This window comes from Ictalurus furcatus, chromosome 23, assembly GCF_023375685.1.
Source record: "Ictalurus furcatus strain D&B chromosome 23, Billie_1.0, whole genome shotgun sequence".
NCBI lineage: Eukaryota > Metazoa > Chordata > Actinopteri > Siluriformes > Ictaluridae > Ictalurus > Ictalurus furcatus.
In genome coordinates, this window is record NC_071277.1 from 2089411 (window position 1) to 2112777 (window position 23367).

Genomic DNA, 23367 nt, shown 5'->3' on the forward strand with positions numbered 1-23367 from the left:
CGTGCTGCAGCATTCTGAATCATCTGGAGGAGTTTGATGGAGCTGCCGGGAGGCCCGAAAGTAGTGAGTTGCAGTAGTCCAGTTTTGAGCTAACAAGAGCCTGGACTAGTATCTGTGTAGCCTGTTCGGTGAGGTAGGGTCTGATTTTCTTGATGTTGTACAGGATGAACCTACAGGACCGTGCAGTTGTTGAGATGTGGTCTGTAAAGGTCAAGCTGTAATCAAGAATCGCCCCAAGGTTCCTGGCCGTCCTGGTTGGCTTGAGTGTGGTTGAGCTGAGCTGTACAGTGAGGTTGTGGTTGATTGAGGGACAGGCTGGGATGACAAGAAGCTCAGATTTTGCCAGGTTGAGCTTAAGATGGTGTTCCCTCATCCAGACCGAGATGTCCGACAGGCAAGCAGAGATGCGTGCATAGACGAATGGATCGTCAGGCTGGAAGCACAAATAGAGCTGGGTGTCATCAGCATAGCAATGATATGAGAAGCCATGAGACTCAATCACCTGCCCTAAAGATGTAGTGTAGATAGAAAAGAGGAGTGGACCCAGAACTGACCCCTGTGGAACGCCAGTTGTGAGTTTCTGACTTTCAGAAATACCTCCCCTCCATGATACCTTGAAGGATCTGTCAGAGAGACAGGATTCCACCCAGCGAAGAACCGTTCCAGTGATGCCCAGGCTGGAGAGAGTTGACATGAGGATCTGATGGTTCACAGTGTCAAAAGCAGCAGAGAGGTCAAGTAGGATGAGGACAGATGATCTAGAGGTTGTTCTTGCTAGTCGTAAGGCTTCAGTGACGGAAAGCAGACCAGTCTCCGTGGAGTGATTGCTCTTGAAGCCTGACTGCTTGGTGTCCAGGAGGTTGTTCTGTGTGAGAAACCCCCCCCCCCCCCCCACATTACCAGAGCCCCTTGGCCAGTGCATTTCAAGGTGGATCCAAACAGGCCTTCATGACAGCCATAACAGTGTAAATAGTTAGGCTACTTGCCATACATCACCCTGTTAGCAATCCCATACTTTTTCCATCTTCCATGACTAGGATGAAGGGTTGGACTTTGGGAGTATGACTGTTACCAAATTGACGTAGACCATGCTGAAATCAAGCTTTGTGAGTGTGACTCATTACTCAAGTGCTGACAGTCTCATCCTGCTAGACTTCTCTGTACATTTCAGATTTTCTCTCTCTCTGTCTTTCACACTGTCTTTCTCTCTAACACTCTCTACTCTCCGTTTCTCTCTCTGTGTTCAGGAATGAGAGCACTTCACATTAATGTCACTTCAAAATAATCACAAGCATTTTCACTTTAATAAGGCATTAATTAAATCCAATCAATCTCTCTGCTGTGAAGATGGAATGAATTATGTCTCCTTTCAGCTTTTTGAAGACCAGATTTGAAGAACAGGGTTGATTTGTCGCTTTTTAAAATCAAAGAAAGTTGTTTACATCTTGAGTTTTTATTGCAATGATACAAACCTAATACAAGAGCCTTCATGGAATTGAGTTTTGACTGTTGGATAAAGTATATACTATATACCTCAGAGGTAAAGAAAGGTCTGAATTTACAGGTGATCTGGGTAAGGCAGCACTGTTTTCAACTCTTAGCTCTGTTTTCACTTCAACAGCCTCCCACAGTACAAGTCACCTAAAGCAAGTGGGATACTCAGCTATGTCTGGAAAAAGATATCCAACCTCCTTTTATGCCTATCCTTACTTTCTGTGTGTGTGTGTGTGTGTGTGTGTGTGTGTGTGTGTGTGTGTGTGTGTGTTGACTCTGGTGCTACAGGGGCCGATGTGATTCACTTTGATGGCCAAGGCATAATCTCCTACCGATTCAAGATGAAGAAGATGAAGATCCTGAAGGATGTGATAGCACTGAAATTTAAGACAGGCGAAAGTGATGGGGTGATCTTACACGGCGAGGGTCAGCAGGGCGATTACATCACACTGGAGCTGAGGAAAGGAAGACTGCTGCTCCAGATAAACCTTGGTACGACTTATCAATCATCACCCCTTATTATTACCCATATCTGCAAATCTGTCACCCATAATGAGCATTAAGAGATCACACCAGTGATATAGTTATATATGAAATCTAAAAATATTTGACCAATAAACTGGGTGGGAGCAAAGAAATTCAGAGATAAAGACCCCTGCTTGTATGTGAAAATGAACATATGTGTATTTCCTCAGATATTATAATGTAAATTCTGCATATCTGTGTTTTTGTGAAAGGCAGGCAGCAACCAGTATGGTTCCATCCTGGGTCACACGGCGGTGAGCAGTGGCAGCTTGCTGGATGATCATCACTGGCACTCAGTTGTGATTGAGCGCTATCGGAGAAATGTCAACTTTACCCTGGATCAGCATACTCGGCACTTTCGTACCAATGGCGAGTTTGATCACCTCGACCTTGACTACGAGGCAAGAGCTAATTGCTTCTCATGGGCATCAAGTACAGGTGCATCTAAAAAACAATTGAATATTGTGGAAAAGTTCTTTTTTTCCAGTAATTTAATTCAAAAAGCGGAACTTTCTCATATTCTAGATTCATTGCACATAAAGTGAAATATTTCAAGCCTTTTTTTTTTTTTTTTTAAATCTTGATGATTACGGCTTACAGCTCCTGGAAATCAAAAATCCAGTATCTCAAAATATTAGAATAAAGAATTTATAATACAGAAATGTCGGCCTGAGAAGAGCTCCAATCAGCTAATTAACTTAAAACTTAAAACACCTGTAAAGGTTTCCTGAACCTTTAAAAAGAACTGGACCAATGCTCAATGGTCCAAAGTCCTCTTTTCAGATGAAAGTAAATTTTGCATTTCATTTGGAAATCAAGGTCCCAGAGTCTGGAGGAAGAGGTTCAGTGTGAAGTTTCCACAGTCAGTGATGATTTGGGGTGCCATGTCATCTGCTGGTGTTGGTCCACTGTGCTTTCTGAAGTCAAGAGTCAATGCATCCATCTATCAGGAGATTTTACAGCACTTCATGCTTCCATCTCCTGACAAGCTTTATGGAGATGCTGATTTCCTTTTCCAGCAGGACTGCTGGTAACTGGTTTGCTGACCATGGTATTACTGTGCTTGATTGGCCAGCCAACTTGCCTGACCTGAACCCCATAGAGAATCTACAAGAGACACCAGACCCGACAATACAGACAAGCTGAAGAACGGTATCCTGCATTTCCATAACACCTCAGCAGTGCCACAGGCTGATCGCCTCCACGCCACGCCGCATCGATGCAGTAATTCGTACAAAAGGAGCCCCGACCAAGTATTGAGTGCATAAATTAACATACTTTTCAGAAGGCCGACATTTCTGTATTAAATATTTCACTTTATGTGTAATGAATCTAGAATTTATGAAAGTTCCACTTTTTGAATTAAATTATGGGGGGAAAAAAAAATACTTTTAGATGATATTCTAATTTTTTGAGATGCACCTATATATTGTTTCAGTTCATATTTGATTTAATATTTATCACTAAATACAGCAGAGGAGGGAACTGTTTACGTTTTACTCTGAGAATACCAGAATAGTATTTTTAAAACCAAAACAGGTGTAAGGTACGGTGACCATTAATACTAATGAACACATCAGAAAACACAGCAACAAAACTAAAAAAAAACACATCAGGCTCATATTTCCTCTTTTGGTAAACATCTCCTATTGTAAACATCTCAATGTTCCACAGTTTCCCAGACTGATGTGCGCTGTAGCCAATCAGTAGCAAGCATGTGATGTTAAAAACTGACCCACCCTTTCCATTTTGAGTTAAATTTGATATGTGTCTGATTTTACTGTTGCATTTTTGGTTTGTTAATGTGTTTCGCACTTACTAGCTACTTGAGGTGGAGTGTAAGATATAGCATCATAAGCCTCATGCTTATGGTTTATCTACAGCAGATGCTGCTGGGATTTTCATTCACTTCTTAGCCTGCTGTTAATCCACATTAAGAATGTGTGGTAGGATGCTAATGTGATCATACAGCATTAATGTGCTGTCTAATGAGATGTATAGAAAATGGATTTGAAACATGAAAGTGATCGTTTAAAGCAATAGCTCACATCATATACTGCGCAGAGCTCTGTTGCTCATAGCAATGATTATATTTAATTGATTCACTGATTCACGATTGAAACTTCATTCATGATTTAACATTCATGAGGAATACTTAACATAATAGGTATTAATTCAATTAATCAAAATTCATAAATGTGAATGTTGTTTAATATCACTGTGTAGTTCACTAATTATTAGTGCACGTTCATGTCAGCTATGTCTGCAAGCTTTCATTTGTAACTGGCGTCATAAAACGAGCGTGATCTCATTATTGTTAACCATAAGACCATAGGATTAAGCATTGATCTTACTTTCACGACACCACACACTTTGTACAAATACACTACACTGAATGAATTCACATATAAATGAATTTGGGTGACAGTGATGCAGCAGGTAGTGTTACCACCTCACAGCTCCAGGGTCCCTGGTTTGTTCCTGAGCTCACATTAATGTTTATGTAGAGTCGCATGTTCTCACTGTCCAGGGTATCTGCCAAGTCCTCCATTTCCTTCCACTTTTTGAGAACATGCTGGTAGTCGGATTGGCTACTTTAAATTTACTACTTGGCTACTTTAAACATTCAGATGTTTGAGCTCACACATACATATGTTAAATAAAGACACCACATCTGTTTTCTAAAAAGTCTTATTTTCACATGCAGTTGAGCTTTGGAGGAATCCCCTTCTCAGGTAAGCCTATTTCAGGAGGCCGGAGAAATTTTATAGGCTGCATGGAGAGCATCAACTACAACGGAGAAAATATCACTGACCTGGCCAGAAGAAAGAAACTGGATACCTCTAGCTTTGTGAGTTACATTCTACTTCATTTCCCATGGACAATTTCTAATAATACAGTGGGGTAAGTATCGGACGTGTCAACAGTTTCCCATCAGCCACTGCACCATGTCACATGTTTCATTCACCTGTTTCACGTTTAGCTCATTAGCACCTGTGTGTGTGTGTGTGTGTGTGTGTGTGTGGTCACATTCAGCACTGCACTGTAATCTTGCATTTATTCTCTCCATGTATCACGTTATGCTCATCTTTGATCCATGTAAGTTTTGTGTGCTTTGTTACTTTATGGCAGCGAAGCAACCCCAAACCATAACATTTCCACCACCGTGCTTCACAGTTGGTATGAGGTGCTTCTCCTGAAAAGCTGTCTTTGTTCAGCACCAAACATGTCTGTAGTTGGTTCGTCTGTCCAGAGCACATTATTCCAAAGGCCTGGTCTTTGCCTATATGCTCCTTGGCAAACTGTAGTCTTGTTCTAATGTTCTTTTTAGACAGCAAAGGCTTTTTCCTGGCACGCCTACCATGCAGGTCAAATTTGTGCAATCTCTTTCTGATTGTAGAAACATGCACTTAAACACCAACCGTTGCAAGACTTAATAGCAGATTCTGTGATTAAATTTGGGGGTTCTTGGAGAATTCTTTTTGCATCAGACAGACGGCCAGTCTTGGACAAATTGGCAGTCGTTTGAAATCTGCGCCACTTGTAGATGATTTTCCTTACAGTGGAATGATGTATTTCAAATAATCTTTTTAAATCCCTTGCCAGACTCAAAGGCATCCACAACCTTATAGAGCCTTATAGAACTCTTTAGATCTTGACATGTTAACCCCACATGCCTCAATAACAAAGGGTACACCAGACACTTGATGTAAGAGGTTTAAATAAGACCGGTTCCACCTGCACTCCCTAAGCAGGTTCTAATCACTGGCACCCAATCTTGAACACCTGATTCTAATAAAAAAAAAAAAAGGTTTGATAAATGTAGGGGTGTACTTACTTTTTCCATGTGACTGGTCTGTTTTTTTTTTTGTTCATTTAAATTGTGAAAATTAATACAAAATGTACATTTTATCTGTCATTTGATCGAGTGTATCACATTTATTAATATGCATTGTTTCAATGAGGATCAAATGTTTGCTTGTCCAAATATGTCAAGAATTCCAACAATTTCCACTTATTCTTTCACATGACTGTACATTAGATATTATAACCAATGAACAATTTGTTAACAAGCTAGCTAAATTTAACAACATCAGTTATAACTGACTGAATTATTTGGCTATAAATTTAATACACACCAGCAAAATAGCATCAGTAATAATATTTTTACTAATTTTCTGCCCCAATTGTAGCGCAACCTGACATTTTCCTGCATGGACTCTCACACCTTCCCAGTATTCTTCAATGCCACAAGTTTCCTGCAGTTACCAGGCAGAAGGGAGCACAACATGGTGTCTGTAAGCTTCCAGTTTCGCACTTGGAATGCTAAGGGCCTGCTGTTGTTCAGCGCACTGGCTGATGGCATGTTCGAGCTTGTACTGAAAGATGGAAAAGTCATGGTGCACATCAGTGTCCTGCAGCTGAAAAGCTCACACATTGACATGGTATCAGGTATGAAGGACTTGCACTTGGCTGTGTTCATTCTGGGAGTTTATGCGCTATTGTTTTATACAGCAATTTTTTCTGTTTTTCTTAAAAACGTGCCTAATGTCCCATTGTTTGGACTAGTTAATACTCAAAGGCACCCTTAAATCTCCATAGGACACTCTCTAAACCTAAGGTTCCTGCTCATACAGGACAATGTTAGTCTTGTTAACATAGTTATTCTTATTAATCTTGTGCTGAAATGGGTTGTATGGACATTTGCAGCCTGGTGGAAGTTAAAAATAATAATAATCTGATTAATTTTCTTACATAGTAGTAATCCATATGACTATAATGTGGCCAACTGTTGATGCTAGACTCACGGTAGCAGGTGGAGGCATGGTTTAGCATGGGTCTGCAATTAGAGGGAGGTGATTGATGGATGAGCTAGAAAGGTTGTGACTAACATGGTCCAGTTGCTCCAAGTATATGTTTGCGATCTCTCTCAATCTCTCTCCAAGAGCAGTGAGTGGAGTGTGTGTGTGTGTGTTGGGGGGGGGGGGCGGGGGTGAGAAAACACAGTAAAGCCAAAGCTAAGCAGAAAGTGGTGGGCAAGCTTTGGCGTGATTTGTTTTGATAAAAATAAAATTGGAATCTTCCATGCCAAGGGCAGGGGCACAAATAAAAAAAATTAAAAACATGTGTGTGCTTAACCTGGATATAATGTTCTCTGAGCAGTGTGCTGCCAAGATGCTAACGGTCACATTTTGTATGAATAGAGATGTTTAACTTCTAAATCATATTACCTGTTGTTTTATAGTGTATTCTTTTATTTCAGATTAAAATACCGGATAACAGCACTGAGTCTAATAGAAATGCATAATGAATAGTTTAATTGTAGATGCTGAAGTGTTAAAAGGCGTAAAAGAGCACATTTGATCTGGACCTAATTAGTTATGTACAGTAGTGTAATGCGTATTGGAGGTTGTCTGCTAGGTCCCTCTTGGCAGCTATAGCTTCATCCTTTTCCTTCTGGGTAGCTAGCATTTCTTGGAGCATTGCAATTTCTGCAATGTCTATGTGTCTTTTGGCACGTGTCATCTCCTCTTGAAGGTAGGTGAGGTGCTTGTCACTTAGTTTCAGCTGGGCTAGAAGGACGAGGTTTAGGGAACCGGTTATTTGGTTTAGCTCCTAATGGCTGGAGCTCTGTCGCTGACCATGGGTCAGGAATCTTCTTAGAATCAGAATTATTATTACTAAAAACAACAGTTCAAAGACCTTGGGTGTGAGGTGGTCTGTCTCACTGCTCAGCCATGCCTCTAAGTCTTCCCAGTGGGTGATGGGGTCTATTATCTGAGGCATATTGGCATGCTGTGGGGGAGCATGGCATAGGAGAGACTTACACAGATCTTTATAATGTATGGGAGCCTAGGTGTAGTGGGACTGCATTGTGTTGTTTTCGTGATTGTGTTTGTGACCCTCTAGTGGAGTGTGTTGACGACTTGTGGTCTCACTGAGGGAGAATGACTAGTGGGTGGAGTCTTTCTTCCTGCAACACAAGTCAATACAAACAACTAAAGGTGAAAACAACAATTTTCTTGATGAAAGAAACTTGTCCTGTTTAATAAGAGAGACTAGAAAGAAATTCAAAAATCAGAAGAAATTATGTTTTAGTTAAATATTTAATAGCTTTATTCAAATTAATACAATAAGTTATTGTGGGTAAGTGTTTCTAGAAAAATGATGGAAAATAGTAAAAAAGGAGAAAATAAATGAAACAAGGAAGTGCGTGTAAGTATTAATCGCTTTAGCAGTGTCCAAAACATTAGCTGTATCTACTGTAACTGCTGTAAAGCACAACATGCTAATCATTAACTGCTAATCGCTAACCAGTAGCCTTCGAGGCTACTGGTTTTAGCATAGGCCTCGATGTAAACAATGCTTCGCATTAGCTTAGCAAAGCCTGAGAATTTGTTTACAATATGGTGTCGGCTGAAGACGCATGCGCAGTTCAGCTCTACCCTGGAAGAGTCTCCTAGAACTTCCGGGCTGAATCGTTGCTATGGCAAGCTACACAAAGAAAGTTAGCACGCTGTGTGCTGCACTAATCCCTTTGCATAAAGGCCCACATATGGCTGTGATGCTCAGGTATCTAAATACTTTTGGCCATATAGTGGATGTAATTTGGTGGATTATATAGGTGTTGTTTCTGGAAGATTATAGAAGGAACTGCATCCCCCGACTCCAAAAATGGATTTAATATTGGTATTGTAATCTATCAAGAATTTATCTCTTGAACAATTGTCATGTAGACAAAAGGATGAACCCAAGTGCAGGATTTGTGTGTTTATTTTTATTTTTTTTTAAAAGGGCAATGCTCTAAGAAATATTCCACATAAGGCATAGGCAAGAGGGTAGGTGATCAGCAAACAGGCATGACCTAGACTGGGCAAATGGGTAAACAATAAAAAAGCAGAGGACAAAACATGTGAATGGGAAAAGCACAATGCCAGTGTGAGAATTCGCAAAGATTATTTATTTAGGTCAGGTTATTTAAAGGAGCCTGTGTGATCGTGAACAGGTGTGCATGATCAAATGTTCAGTGACTGTGAGCAGGGATAGGTTTCATTGGGAAATAGGGTCGAAGGGGGCATTGCAGAGGTGGATGTGACAAAAATAAAAAATGCAATGAAATTGCAGTGTCACAGCCCTGTATATCTGCACTAATATTTGCCTGTAACTTACTTTAGGCATCTAAAAGACAACTTTTATAGACAGTTATTTATTTCAGTTATTCAAGTGTCAGGAATTCAGTGTTTAGATACTGTTTAGTTTTTACATTTTCATCTATTTTCTCCATGCTCTTAAAGCTCCTGTAAAATGAGCCAAAAACACCTACCCGAGGCGTTCCCAAAGAAAAATCAAAGCTGTCCCTGAACCATTTCGAGTACATGCATGATTTGGTCTCTTTTGAAAGGTGACACTCTGATGATTTTTCCCCAGGAGTCAGAATCACTGCTACTGGTATTGAGTAATAGAAGTTTGAACACACTGAAATAGAAGGTTTTTTTCTGGCTGTTTTTTTTTTTTCATACAGATTCTTGCAGATGATTACAGCTGGGAGCTATTAGCTGGAAAACACAATTGGACCACAGCATGAAGCCTTTCCTAGTCCAAGTCCAAATTTGATAGCAATACCAAAGAAAATTTATATTTTACATGTTTTTCTAAGGGTATGTCCATGCATTTTACCAAAACCACCTTTTGGAGACTCCAAAGGGCCCTTGGTAACCATGTACACATACCTAGGATAAAAAGGCTACTACTCTTGATTTTTCTCATAATTTTGGCCACTAATGAAAGGTGACACTAAGAACTATCAAATGACATAAAAATGATCACGCCCAGTGTGAATAGTTCCATAGGGATCTATTGTTTCGATTCAAGAGAGTCATCGCATCATACATTTGCATTGCTTAATCACGCTCAGTGTGAAAGGCCCTTTAGATGATGGTTGTGCTTTACCCAATATCTAAATCTATAATCACACTGGTTGCATTATAGTAGACTACTTTCTTAGCACATGGGTTTATAGACCTCAGTAGTTGAAGGAAGCTTGGAGAAGGCACATGTAGAGTAGTGATGATCCTCAGAGTTTAAACCTCACATCTGCGAATTAATCCAAATTAACCCAAGACAGTAGAAAGTCTTCGCAGAGTCTCCAATGGGGAAATGGAGTGGGTGAGGTGGTGTGCACTTTCACACTGCCAAATTGTAATGAGTTGCAGTTAGTGTGCACTGTATAGTATCTCATAATGTCTTAGTATATGTGCTGTGGTACACTTATACTCTTTGCACTGGTGTGTATGATGTATCTGTATTGTGTTGTGTTCCACTGTGATCCTGGAGGCTGGTATGTATAGGAGGTCAATAAAAACTAAGCGTATGAACCTCCAGACTATTGTAGCTTATTGTTCTGGCTCTCAGCATGGACTGTAATATTGCTGCTTTTTTTTTTTATTTTACTTTTATAAGTGTGTGTGATTGCTAATGCTAGCTCACTGCACACTCAACCAGTCACAATATCCCACAGAAATCACATTTCATTCTCATAAACTTTGTGCTCTTTTGGTGTGAAGTGCCTTAGAAATCATTTCTTTCAGAATGGGCTTGCAGTAGACTAGAATTTGGACACAAAATATTCTGCCCAAAAGCTGTAAAATATTTTTGTTCTCATATCCCTCACTTCAGAGAGCAGCCTTTGACAGCTGTAACACTGTCATGAATCGCAAAACACAGACTTGGACAGATAGATGGATAGAGACAATGAAAGGCTGAACGCTGTCCCTTAGAACCACAGATGTCAGATATATTTTTCAACTGTAGCAGTGTGAATATTAATAATAATAATAATAATAATAATAATAATATATTTTTTTACATTTAAATTTATGGCATTTGGCAGATGCCCATGTACAGAGTGACTTACAGAAGTGGTTTGAAGTCTCTATCAATAAATACATCCTCTTAATAATAGGTCAGGGACCAAGAGTACTATCAATGGTCTAACACAGTCTAAAAACCCTGTTGGGGAGGTTAGAATAGTATGGGGGAAAAAAAACCCAAGACACGGATTTAATTTATTTCATAACAAAGTGCTAATTTAAGAACTTTGTGAAGATGTAGGCCTGTAGTCATCATTTGAAGATGGCCAGTGACACAGATGTTCAGAAATCTAGGGGATGTTAATTCCACAACCTAGAAGCCAGAGCAGAGAAGAGCTTTGATACATACCTTCCTTGTACCCTGAAAGATGGTGAGTACAACCAAACAGTGCTAGAGGATTAGCAGGAATGTGGTGCAGCACGTTATGTGACAAGTGCTTTAAGGTAGCTGGGTGCTCGACCATTTTTGGCTTTGTAGTTGAGCACCAGTGTTTTACGAGCAGCTACAGGAAACCAGTAAGAGTGAGCAATGGGGTGGTGAGGGAGAACTTGGGAAGTCATGTAGCTGCATTCTGGATCGGTTGCATTCTGATCAAGTTGCAGTAGTCCAGTCTCAAAATGTCAAAGGACTGAACAAGCACCTGAGTGACCTCGAATCCTCCTACATTTACATTTATTCATTTAGCCGACACTTTAGCGACTTACAAATGAGGAAATACAAGCAATGTGATATATCAAGCGGAGAACAATACAAGTAGTGCTATCATATAAAAATTTTTAATTGAGCTCTAGAGAATTAAAGTGCGCAGAGTAGACGTATAAGAGCCAGTGTGTGTGCAGATTTTTTTTTTTCTCCTGATGTTGTAAAGGAGAAACCAGCTAAGAGGTTTTATAAGGTTTCCCTTTTCAAATGATTAAAGGTTCAACACTATAAAATGACTGAAATTTAATAACAGTGTTTGATTGATCCATTCAGACTCTTAGAAATATATAACAAAATAAAAGCTGTGCATTATAATTTAACAAAATTAAACTTACAAGGGGGGGATATCAGAAGCATGGGGCTTTTCCCAATCTGCTGTTCGTTAGTAGTGCTCTCATAGCTCACTGCAACCCTAGATGTGTTTTTGAATCATGGGTTCTCCACTACTGTATATGAACTTCCCAATCACCACAGTGATGTTTTAGCCCAGGCTGTCTGAATGAAGAAGAGAGTTTGCTGTGCATGTGTAGGTCTGTGTATGTTGCTTCATATTTTGTCTAGTTTAAGAGGGTGATTTTAGCACAGGTGTATGGTTGTGTCTGTAGTATTAGCATTGCTGTATTACGTACATATGTGGTGGATTTGGCACACTGTAACATTTTGGTCCACAACTCGCTGGCCACTGTCGTAACTTACCAAGAATTGAAAGTACTCCCTTAAAGATTTGGTGCTGGCCAAAGCCACTGTTGTTTTTTCTCAAGCAAGTACACTAGTATGCTAGTTTCATACTGTATTAGCTCATGAAACACAGTGTGCTTAGGAGAAGTGTGAGGGTTTTTTTTTTTTTTTAAACCCTTGTAGCCTCTGCTGATGTGAAATAAAGAATAAGCCACTTTTTCAGAGGAGTGAGTGTAGGCATTATTAAGTTTAAATCTTTATTACACCTCATGTAATATAAGCTGTATTTTCTGATAAATAGTATATTTTATTATGCAGTCTGTTGAATGTATTTTTCAATATGCAAACATATTTGTGCTTTCATATCAATCAATATAACACCATATTGTTGCACCCTTAATATTTCATCAAACAAGCAGGGTTTGTTATTTTGTTCTGATGGCTTTCAGTCAATGCAATGATTCAGAAATAAATAACACATTCCTTTGATAAGACATCATGACAGTGGCTATAGTTATAAATTATAGAGGCTGGTAACATGAGCTTTGAGTCTTTCAGATAAGCTTTCATATGTGACTGACATTCAAAGTGTCTTGTATTTGGCTGCTCTTCCTCATATTGACCCGTTTAATGGCCTTTTGTTGTCTGAACCTAGTACGGTATATGGCTATTAGAGAGACCCAGCAGGTCTATACTGGAATAAAGCTGTGATTATTTTGGATTACGTTATGCACAAAGTGTGTGTGTGGTCCTTCAATTGTGTGAATGTGTCTGATACTTTTCTGGCAAAGATCCATAACACCGTATAGTAAATCCTTGTAGTGAACTGATCAAATGTATAAATAATACAGTTAACAATTGCCTTGACTGATGGGATGCAATTTAAACATTTTAAAAAGTTTAAAATACATTTTTAAAAAGTTTGAGATTAGAATGTGCTCATATGTAGTCTAGTAGATGTTACTAATAGAGATTTTGATGTTCTGAATTTTGAAATGGCTACATGACAATTATCGCTAATCTACATGACTTGACACTCTGTACTCCCCTGAGTACAAGAAATAATCTCATTAAACAAGAACTATTTAATTATTGTATGTGTTGTATATTTACTTATTCTTGATTGATTGCTCTCATTCGCTTTATCTGTATTTGTTTGTGTTTTTATTAAGCCTTTTTGCATTAGTGGCCTAATTCCATGTCTAGCATTGTGTCAGTAATAAATGATATACAGAAATTTTTCAGAGATTTCTTAATTTCTTCTCAGAAATGTCTTCATTCATTAATACCTCTCCATTTATCGTTGCTTAAATATGGTCAAAATCATACATAGTGCTAGGATTTCTTTCTCATATTCAGGTAAACAGTGTACTAGGTCTCTGACAGTTTAAGTCAAACCTGTAATATTCATTCTCGTGTCTCAAATATCTCTGTTTATCTAATTACAGGTTCAGGGCTGAACGATGGAGAATGGCATGATGTTCGTTTCTTGGCCAAAGAGAACTTTGCCATGCTCACCATAGATGGAGATGAATCCTCAGCTGTGAGGTCCAATGCAGTCATTCACATTACCACTGGAGGAATGTATCATTTTGGAGGTCAGCCTTGAAAATTGAAAACAATATCTTGACTTGATCTCACAGCAAAATGGGTGGAAAATGGGTGTTTGCATGGCTTTAGAAAAACTGAATTGTATGTGCTCAATGTATCGTGAGAAAAGGGTTTCACATGTTTAATAGCGTCCTGTGGGAACTGGTTTCAGTGCACAAAGGCCTGCCTTTTTACTTCAGTTTTACTTAAAGGCTTATGAAATCTGCACTATAAAGGAGGTAAAAGGTTTCTGAGCTCTCAAACATGCATTGAGATGGTTTCCTAAAGAAACCTTGTGCATCTGAAATGTAATCTTAATTTAAATGCACTTTTGTAACTTATTTACTCTCAAATAAATCTCAGGGAAGTGATGGTCTGCTTAAGTAAACCATAAAGTTTGAGTCACAGTGTCTGAGATGATAGCTTGAACAGATTTTTTTGTTTTGTTTTGAGGCCTCGCTTTAGCTATAATAGCTAATAGAATCTGGGTATCTGAATAAATGTCAAACAAATTATATATAAACCAAAGAATGGACAGGGTTAGCGTGAAGGTCAGGGTCTCAAATGGTCTCATAAATTTATGAATGGTTAGGGTGAGAGAGAGAGGGTTCATTCTAATTACAACTTCTTATTAAAATGCTGCTACTCGTTATAATTTAGTTATATTGACTTACAGAGCACTTGGTTGTTAGCCATACTGACAGTGTCTAATATAATCAGTGTGATTAATAAATCTGATTACCTATTATTTGGATCTTTTGTGATATTAACCTGGGGTCAGACTACATTCACATACTATTACCCTACTCATGGATTCATATGTAGTTGCACTGTATCCACAGACCTAGCCATTTGTCCAATTCAAACCACTGTCCAGTGTGTTGGAATAAAGCAGGTACGCTAAGTGAAAATGGCAGTCCATCTCCATGGCAGTGTGTGGCACAATGGGCAGAGCTGCCGGTTAATGTTAAAGGATAGACACTCTGACAGGTTTATCACTCACACTCATCTTCATGAAGGCATAAATGAGAATAGAGGTGCAGCCTCTCCACCCACCCAGTCCTCCCAAGACATTTACACACAACAGCTCCATGAACAAGATCAAAATTCACAATTCTCAACTGTACACAGTCATTGTTATATGGATTGTCCATCCTTAGCCTAGGGCTGATGCACCTGTGCTGTCTAATATGTTTAAAATATATATTTTTTTCTTTCCTGGCACTAGAAATGAAACTAAATGTATTCCAATACCAAAAAGGTATTGAACACGCTAACTGAAATGTATTTAATACTTAGTGGAGAAGCCTTTGTTTGTAATGACAGCTTCAAGATGCTTCCTGTATGAAGAAATTAATGGGCCGCGGTATTCAGGTGTGATTTTGGCCCATTCTTCTGAACATATTGTCTTTAAAACTTGTTCAGTTGGATTGAAGTCAGGTGATGGACTGGGTCATTCTAACAGCTTGATTTTTTTTCTGAAACCAATTGAGAGTTTCCTTTGCTGTATTCTTTGGATCGTTGTCCTGCTGGAAGCTCCACCCACGTCTCATCTTCATCATCCTGGTGGATGGCAGCAGATTCTTCTCAAGAATCTCCCGGTAAAGGGCTCCATTCATCGTTCCTTCAGTTATATGAAGTCTGCCAGTACCATGTGATGAAAAACAGCCCCACACCATGATGCTTTCACCTCCAAACTTCACTGTTGGTGTAGTGTTTTTAGGGTGATGTGCAGTGCCATTTCTTCTCCAAACATGGTGTGTAGTATGACAGACAAAAAGTTCAATTTTTCTCTCGTCTGTCCAGACTACACTCTCCCAGTATTTCATAGGCTTGTCCGAATGAGTTGTAGCAAACTTTAAACAAGCTTCGACATGCCTTTTCTTTAGTAATGGAGTCTTGCCGGGTGAGCGTGAACAGTGGAGTGCATTGCCTATTGTTTTCTCTGTGACGATGACACCTGCTGCCTCCAAGTGTTTCTGGAGCACTTTCCGAGTGAGGAGCTTATGTGCATTGCCGGTTGATGACGAAGTGAGGTTACTTGCGGATAACGGCCCCAATGCTGCTTTCTGGAGGTTTCAGAAGTTTTGAAATACGTCTGTATCCGATTCCATCAATATGTTTTGCAACAATAAGGTTGTGAAGGTCTTGGGAGAGCTCTTTGCTTTTACCCATCATGAGATGTTTCTTGTGTGACACCTTGGTAACGAAAAGCCTTTTTATAGACCATCAACTTACTAAACCGGCTGATATTAATTTGCACAGATAGGAGGTATAATTACTTACGGATTTCAGCTGGTTCCTTGTCTTACCTTGCCTTGGAGAACTGCTTTTTCTTAGCGTGTTCAATACTTTTTTCTTGTGTCATTCCAATTTATTACACATAACTTTATTTATGGACTTTATGGACCCACTGTATGTCCGAGTTCATTCAATTAAATATATAAAAATTCTCTGATTACACATAAATATGATGTCCAGTGGTAGCCCCTACTGATCCTTGGTTCATCCTTTTTCATGAAAAAGGCATGTCTTATTGCAAAGATTAAAGGTCCTGGACATTAGTTTGTCCCAGTGCTTTGCTAGTACAGCTAAACAGCAGTCTAATTAATTCTGTTGATACTAAGAGACTAATTTGGAGACATGGGCAAGAGCACAATAGATTTAATTGGGCATTAGCATCAATTCCAGGGCCCTGTCTAATTAGAGCCTCAGTGACATCAAGGTCAAAGGCACAAATCACCAGGCTAGGCTGGAAAAAGCCATTACTGCTGTAACTCATCTGCAACCTGTACTGTCAGTGATCCATTTTATCCGTTCCCACACCATTTTCATCAACACAACATATTGGCTATTGCCTAAGTCCTCTCTCTGGACTAATGATTAAATATGGTCTGTTTGTTTGGTGTTGGCTGGGTAAGTATTTAAATGGCGAGCGGTCACTTCAAGGCCATTTGCACATGCTGGAATGAGTTTTATGTGACTTTTGAATCACTCGGCCTGGATTATGCCTCTCATAAAGCCCAGTTTTACTGAGAACTCATCCCTATTGACATTTCATGTGTTGGGTGAGTACTATAGAATCATAAATATAATATTTATTATAGTGCTGCTGTAGTGGAGTATCATATTTGTCCATTTGGTGTGGATATTATCTTTATCAGTATGGCGTTAAATACACAAACATGTGAGAACATAAACAGGTGTTTGTAAAAGATAAAGCCCCATCACTCCCATCACTGTCAGTTTGACTTGGAGCAGATTGTGTTTATCCATGAATGTCTTTCATGGATTTAGGTTTGGCAGTGTAACTTATATACTTTATGCCTTTATAGTTGATTGCTACGGAGTTTTACAATGTTGTATAAAACAAGGGAAGGACAAAAGTTTTAAATCTCTTGCTCAGCATACGTTAATGGTGAATTCCAGCCTTATCTATAAACCGAGGACACAGTCAAGAGTGAAAATTAAATACATTAACTACATTGTATTTGTTTAACTTTGGATTAAAATAAACTATTTCTTCTAGAAGATGTGACATCCCACATTCAACTGGCGTAACACATTAGCACCTGCATAAAACCTCTTAGGCATTAGCATTCTATGTTTGAAAACAGAAGAATTTTTTTTTTTTTTAAGTAGAACCACTTATTGATATAACCAAAGATCTACATAGAAATATGGTAAAGGGTTATTGATTATATAGGCCAGCTGTAATTATATAGTTTATTATTATTATTATTATTATTATTATTATTATTATTATTATTAGTTAATTATATAGGTCAGCTAAATTCCAGCTGTCATCGGTTACATAAAGTGTGAATGAATTTTACAATTCTACCTAGAACTGTGATCATTCCAAAGAACCATTTTTTCCAATGATTGCAATGTTGTTATTGCTAAGAGTTCCAACAGAAAAGCATTAAAATCTTCTGCATACTGCAATTTTTCAGACAGCATTCCAAAGTTGTGTTTATTTAAACTGCATCATGCTCACTCTGTATAGATGCTCAAAAGCACAGCAAAAACCTTTAAGTAGGTGATGGCATTTATCTGTCACATTATAGCTGCTTTAGTAGGGGAAAAATAAAGAGGATCATCTTCTCAGTTGTTAAATATTGTAAATACATTTTCTTTATTCACTAGTAATCAATACTTATAATTCCTCTTATACGTAATGGTGAAGGACACCAAAACTCTACATTATTATTTTAATTTAACAGGCTTTTATTAATCCATCCAGATTCCATCCCATCTTTACTTCTGAGAGACTCTGCCTCTCTAATATGCTCTTTTTATACGCGATCATGTTACTGCCCTGTTGCCAATTAACCTAATTAGTTGGAAAACGTTCCTCCAGCTGTTTCTTTTTAGTAACGCTTACTTTTCCAGCCTTTTGTTGCACCGTCCCAACTTGAGACGTGTTGCGACCATCTAATTCAAAATTACCTTATTTTTTTTTTCATAAAATGGTACATTTCCTCAGTTTAAACATTTGATATGTTTCCTTTAACATTGTGAATAACATATGGGTTTAGGAGATTTGCAAACCATTGCATTCTGTTTTTTATTTACATTTTACACAGATTTTTTGGAATTGGGGCTGTATATAACAACATATAACACATATATATATAAAAAAAAACATCAAATATAACAAATATTTGAGGCAAAGCTTCAGTGTTCCTCTGCAGAGACTAGCATACAGCTCCAGTACTCATTCAGTAGAAAGAGGAAAGGTAGAAGAAGAAATAAAACATGGTGAACATCTGTGTTGGCTGTATTGATAACAATTGGTTGGTAACATTATTGAAATATTGGTTTCATAATGCGGCATTCCCAAGAAAATGCCATGAATGAATCTGGGCATAAATTTATACATAGAGGACACAGGTACTCATAAATCTAACCACAGTTATTCCCCAGTTTCCAGTAAATGTCCCTCAGAATCACACCAACACACAAACACGTACTTTACTTGTCATTGCTGTCTTCCTGCTCAATAATATATTTAGATATGTGAATGGGTTTAAAACGTCAGCCAGTAATAGCATATTTATCCAAAAAAAAAAAAGCTAACAAGAGCCTGTATCCGCCTTCAGGTCTTTACTGACTACCTGTATCCCCTTGGCTTTGTTTCAAAAAGACACCCAGTGTAAAAGACATTCAGATGCTTTCCTTCCTTATCAGATGCTACTTTATTTCTACAATTTCACGCTTTCCTCCTTTGGAGAGCTGTTCCCTATCATGTTGCTACAACTGGGACGTTCTTTCCCTTGTCGTATATTCCTCGATCTCTGTACTGCTTAGGCAGCCAGACACCCAGAAAAACATGTCAGACAGACAAAAGATGGTCTAGATAACTTTTAGAACATCATGTTTTCCTCCCTCTGGTGCTTCTCATGAAAGTGTAGGGCTGAGAGAAGGGTTTTTCAATTATGTCTACACCGTCTTCTTGCCGGCGATCAGAATACTGTTAAAGCAGAAAATATTAAGAGAAAATGTTCTCAACAGTAATATTTAGGGCTAATAGTATAATATGCAAATGAGAAGAAGTTCCAATTTTAAATAAACATCTAAAATAAACGTCCAAAATATTGTTAATATACAGTACTGGGGTCAATAGTCATAAGTAGTCCTAGTCATGATAATCATGTTAATGTACTGTCTTTTCAAATTTGGCTCAAACGATCAATTTGGAATCCACTGCAATCATTTGTGTGCCAGCCGGCTCAAGGGCCCAACAGTGGCAGCGTGGCAGCGCTGGGGCTTGGACCACCGACCTTCAATACACATAAAGAGAAATATTTCAAGATATTTGAATATTATGGAATGCTTGGTTTTGCTCTTCTTTAAACATCTCTATATTAACAGATAGGTGAGGGAAGCTTAAAGAGATAACAGCAATAAAGGATTACCTGTCGTACTTGCTACCAGTATGTTGTATCCACCAGTATCCTGCTGGTGCCTCCAGACAGACATTTTGCTATACTTTCAAAATATCTGTCCTTATTTGAATTTTAGCTAAATTTCATGTGAAGCCAGAGGAAAAAAGTGGGGATAATTGATTGAACTTCAGAGCAAGAGTTATTTGAGAACAAATGTATCATTCTTTAGTTATATCAAGCCTTCACAAAGTGGCAGGGTTATTTAAAGATAGTATGACTGAAAACCCGACAAGTTCCTATAGGAGCTTGACTGGAGGTGCTGCAGAACATGAGATACTTCTAGTTCATTGTGCAAAGCATTAAGTACTATTTTATAAGCTGCCAATAATAAGGATGGAAGCCATATTGTTAACTAAAGACATTTTGCATAGATTAATGTAATAATTACAACTTGGGCAATTAATGCATCAATATATTGGCAATATCGACTCCTGTTAGAAGTTTTTTCTTCTTATGCATATCAAGTCAAAATGACTAAAATGCACATCCCCCAGAGTTTCTGAACTGAGCAGATTGTTACCTTTTTGAAAACGGATCAGGTTTTTAATTACATTGAAAAATCAATTGTAATGATTCTGATTCTTGTCCATTGCTGTTCTGTGTACAGGTTATTTCCTTCGGACACTTGCGTCTCCTTCACAGCGCTCATTTCAGGGATGCATGCAACTCATCCAGGTGGACGATCAACTAGCCGACATATCTGAAGTGGAGCGTGGCATGATCGGCGCTTTTGAGAATGTCAGTCTGGATATGTGTGCCATTATAGACAGGTAATAATCTTGAGCACATACCCGCCCTCCACACTATACCTTCTGTGCTGTAGAAAATAAAAATTCCAGCTAGTGTTCTAAAAGATTCTTTCATTCGGCACTTTTGGAGAAATTCTTAAAGGCGTTACAGTATGTAAAACCCTACAACAAAGGGTATCCTCTTTGAACTTTTTGAACTGTTGAAAGCAAACATCTGAAGAACCCTTTTTACTAAGAGTAAACCTCATCTTTATCCACGTACAAGAACAAAGTGCAGAAATCAGAATCACTTCAGTGCTCAAACAAAGCCAAATCACAGCCAGCAAAGAACACAGAATCAGAGACAAAAATCAAACAAACAAGAAAACAGGTAGTAGAGTACATGAAAACAAATCCAATAGCTTACAAGTTGTTTAAGTATAGAAAGGTATTAATAGAAGTTTAGCTACCAGGTGCTATCTGAAACCGATAATCTGGGGCTAATGGTGAGGTTGAATGTTGGTTGTAAACAGGGATTAGAGACAGTTTATTTGTTTATTTATTTTGGTTTGTTCTGAATAAATTTAATATTGTTACATTACCTCTCCTATGCCCCCTTTTTAGTTGGAAACTGGTTAGAATGAAATAAATGAATGTTTAATAAAGTTCTTTACTTATAATAGCATACATTGCATATAGAAAGCATATGATATATATATAAAACCAACACTGCATTTAACCAGAAACATGTATTTATTTGTAACATTTTCATAACATCCTTCTACTTTACAGTGTGATTTGTTGCTTGTAGAAAAAATACTTTCTAAATGGATTTTCCTGCCGTAGCCCAAAACCTGTCTATAGTGGCTATCTAATGTCAAATCTTCCTGTACCCAGGAGCAGGACTGTATCCCAGGAGCAGGATAGAGCGAATTCTGAAAATGTTTTTTTTTTTTAAATGTTTCATATAATAAATGTTGTGCTGGATTTTCAAAAATGTTGGAAAGGCTGATTTCCTTTGTATTTGCGTGTGCACTGTATGCTGATCACCGACACAGCTCATTTACATGTACTGACACCCACAAAACTCCATAAAAATTCAAGTGCACAGACAGCTGAGAGCATGAAATGTGTGATGAGGGTAGTCAGACAGAATTAGAAGCTATTCTGACTCACTTCTATATCAGTAAAAATATTTAATAATATTTATATTAATAAACGAGTGCTAAATCTTCCCTTGCCTGAAGCATTTGTTTACGAATGCACAGACAGACTGACCCGGCCTCTGTTTATACAGCGGCATTTCTTTTGTAATAACTGAATGATTAATTTTTTTTTTTTTGTCTTTATGTATGGTTTTGTGTTGGCTTGCTTTCTTTATTTAAAAAAAAAATAAAATAATTAATGCCAATAATATAAAAGTGCTGTAATCCATGCAAATTATATGATTTGATGTAGATCAATTTGAGGTTACATTAATTAATCTCGTGTGTTTAATCCATGTGTTTAATTAATCTTCTACTCCTGCTCCTCAGAGCAGGAGTAGAATCCAAACTTTTCTTCTTTTTTTTTTCCAATTTACAGGACTTTCATGAATACCAAATTTCATGTATAAATGCTTGTACAAATAATTTACGAAATAATCTATTCGTGTCCAGTTTAATAAATGAGGTCCATTGTTTTTAATCCCAGGCTGTGAGTGTGGGAAGTGATACAAACCAGTTCTATTTTAAAACAGGGAACTGCTCATTTTGACCTAAACAGAACATTAAAAATCAGAGTGTAGGTGCCTTGCCAGAGTCCCTGCTCAGAACCACATCGACAAGGTTTATTCGGTCTAGGGAAAATGTTGTTACACTTCCTTCACGACAGTTCCTTCACTGAGGTTTGTGTGTGTTTATGTGCTACAGCCCTTTCAAGGCCACACATCGATACTGAGGTAGTACACCATTTAGTCTTCTGATAATCACATGTAATTGATAAGTCTACACCTGGCACCAGCATGACTTGCAACAAGAAAAACATGACTAGTCAATCTTGTAGAGAGAATCATGGCATAATAGTTTGCAGTTACCCAGATAATCAGATAATACACATACGTCTGGCCAATGTCGACTCAATGTGAACAAATTTTGTGCGCACAAAATTTTTAAATCTTTTACAGCTCGTTTGCTAATTGAGAAGATGGCACAGTGTCATTTTGGATCATGCCCTTAATATTCCACTTTTTATAGCTATCAAGTTATTAATTATAGTCAGTGATGTCTTTTCTGCTAAACAAAGCCCCAAAAAGTTTACCTATGTCCAGATTAATCATAGGAGGAAAGGTGCTAGAAGATTAAATACATTATAACCAAGAGGGGGTGTTGTCTTACAACACTGAGGGATTCAAATGACACATTATAATTAAAGATAGTTGAAAGTGGCAGATCAGCATAAAAAAAAGTCCCGTCTCCGTCCTTGTCCCTGTCATTGGTTTGTTGCCCGATTGTGTTGACCTGTTTTGTGTTATGATTTTTGCATTGTTACGTCTGAGCCTTTTGGTTTGTTATAGCACTGAGTTTACACACTTGTGTCCTGCCTCACCAGTTGTAACCAGTGCTGATTTCTGTATTCAACACTTATATAATGAAGTCATTATGGAGTTAAAGTTGCGTGGCTCTGCTGATTTGACATCATATGTTGTACTGGGAATTCCAACAAGAGGTGACATTTTCTTTGATTATTCCTAGTCATAGGTCAGAAATCGAGTTCTAAACCTTCATGAGACACAACATGAACACACAGATTCCTTTTATAATTTGAATATTGCGCATAGTAGGTTCTGA

At 38.1% G+C, this 23367-nt stretch overlaps 1 protein-coding gene across 1 annotated transcript in view; it reads left to right on the forward strand.

Annotated features, from left to right (window-relative positions):
- LOC128599390 (contactin-associated protein-like 2) overlaps nt 1–23367 on the forward strand; it is a 145889-nt gene that overhangs the window by 57526 nt on the left and 64996 nt on the right. Inside the window, exons 5-10 of the mRNA XM_053610927.1 lie at nt 1783–1986; nt 2236–2420; nt 4727–4870; nt 6213–6471; nt 13719–13868; nt 20419–20581. Coding sequence (XP_053466902.1) covers nt 1783–1986; nt 2236–2420; nt 4727–4870; nt 6213–6471; nt 13719–13868; nt 20419–20581 — 1105 coding nt within the window. The remainder of the gene's footprint in view (nt 1–1782; nt 1987–2235; nt 2421–4726; nt 4871–6212; nt 6472–13718; nt 13869–20418; nt 20582–23367) is intronic.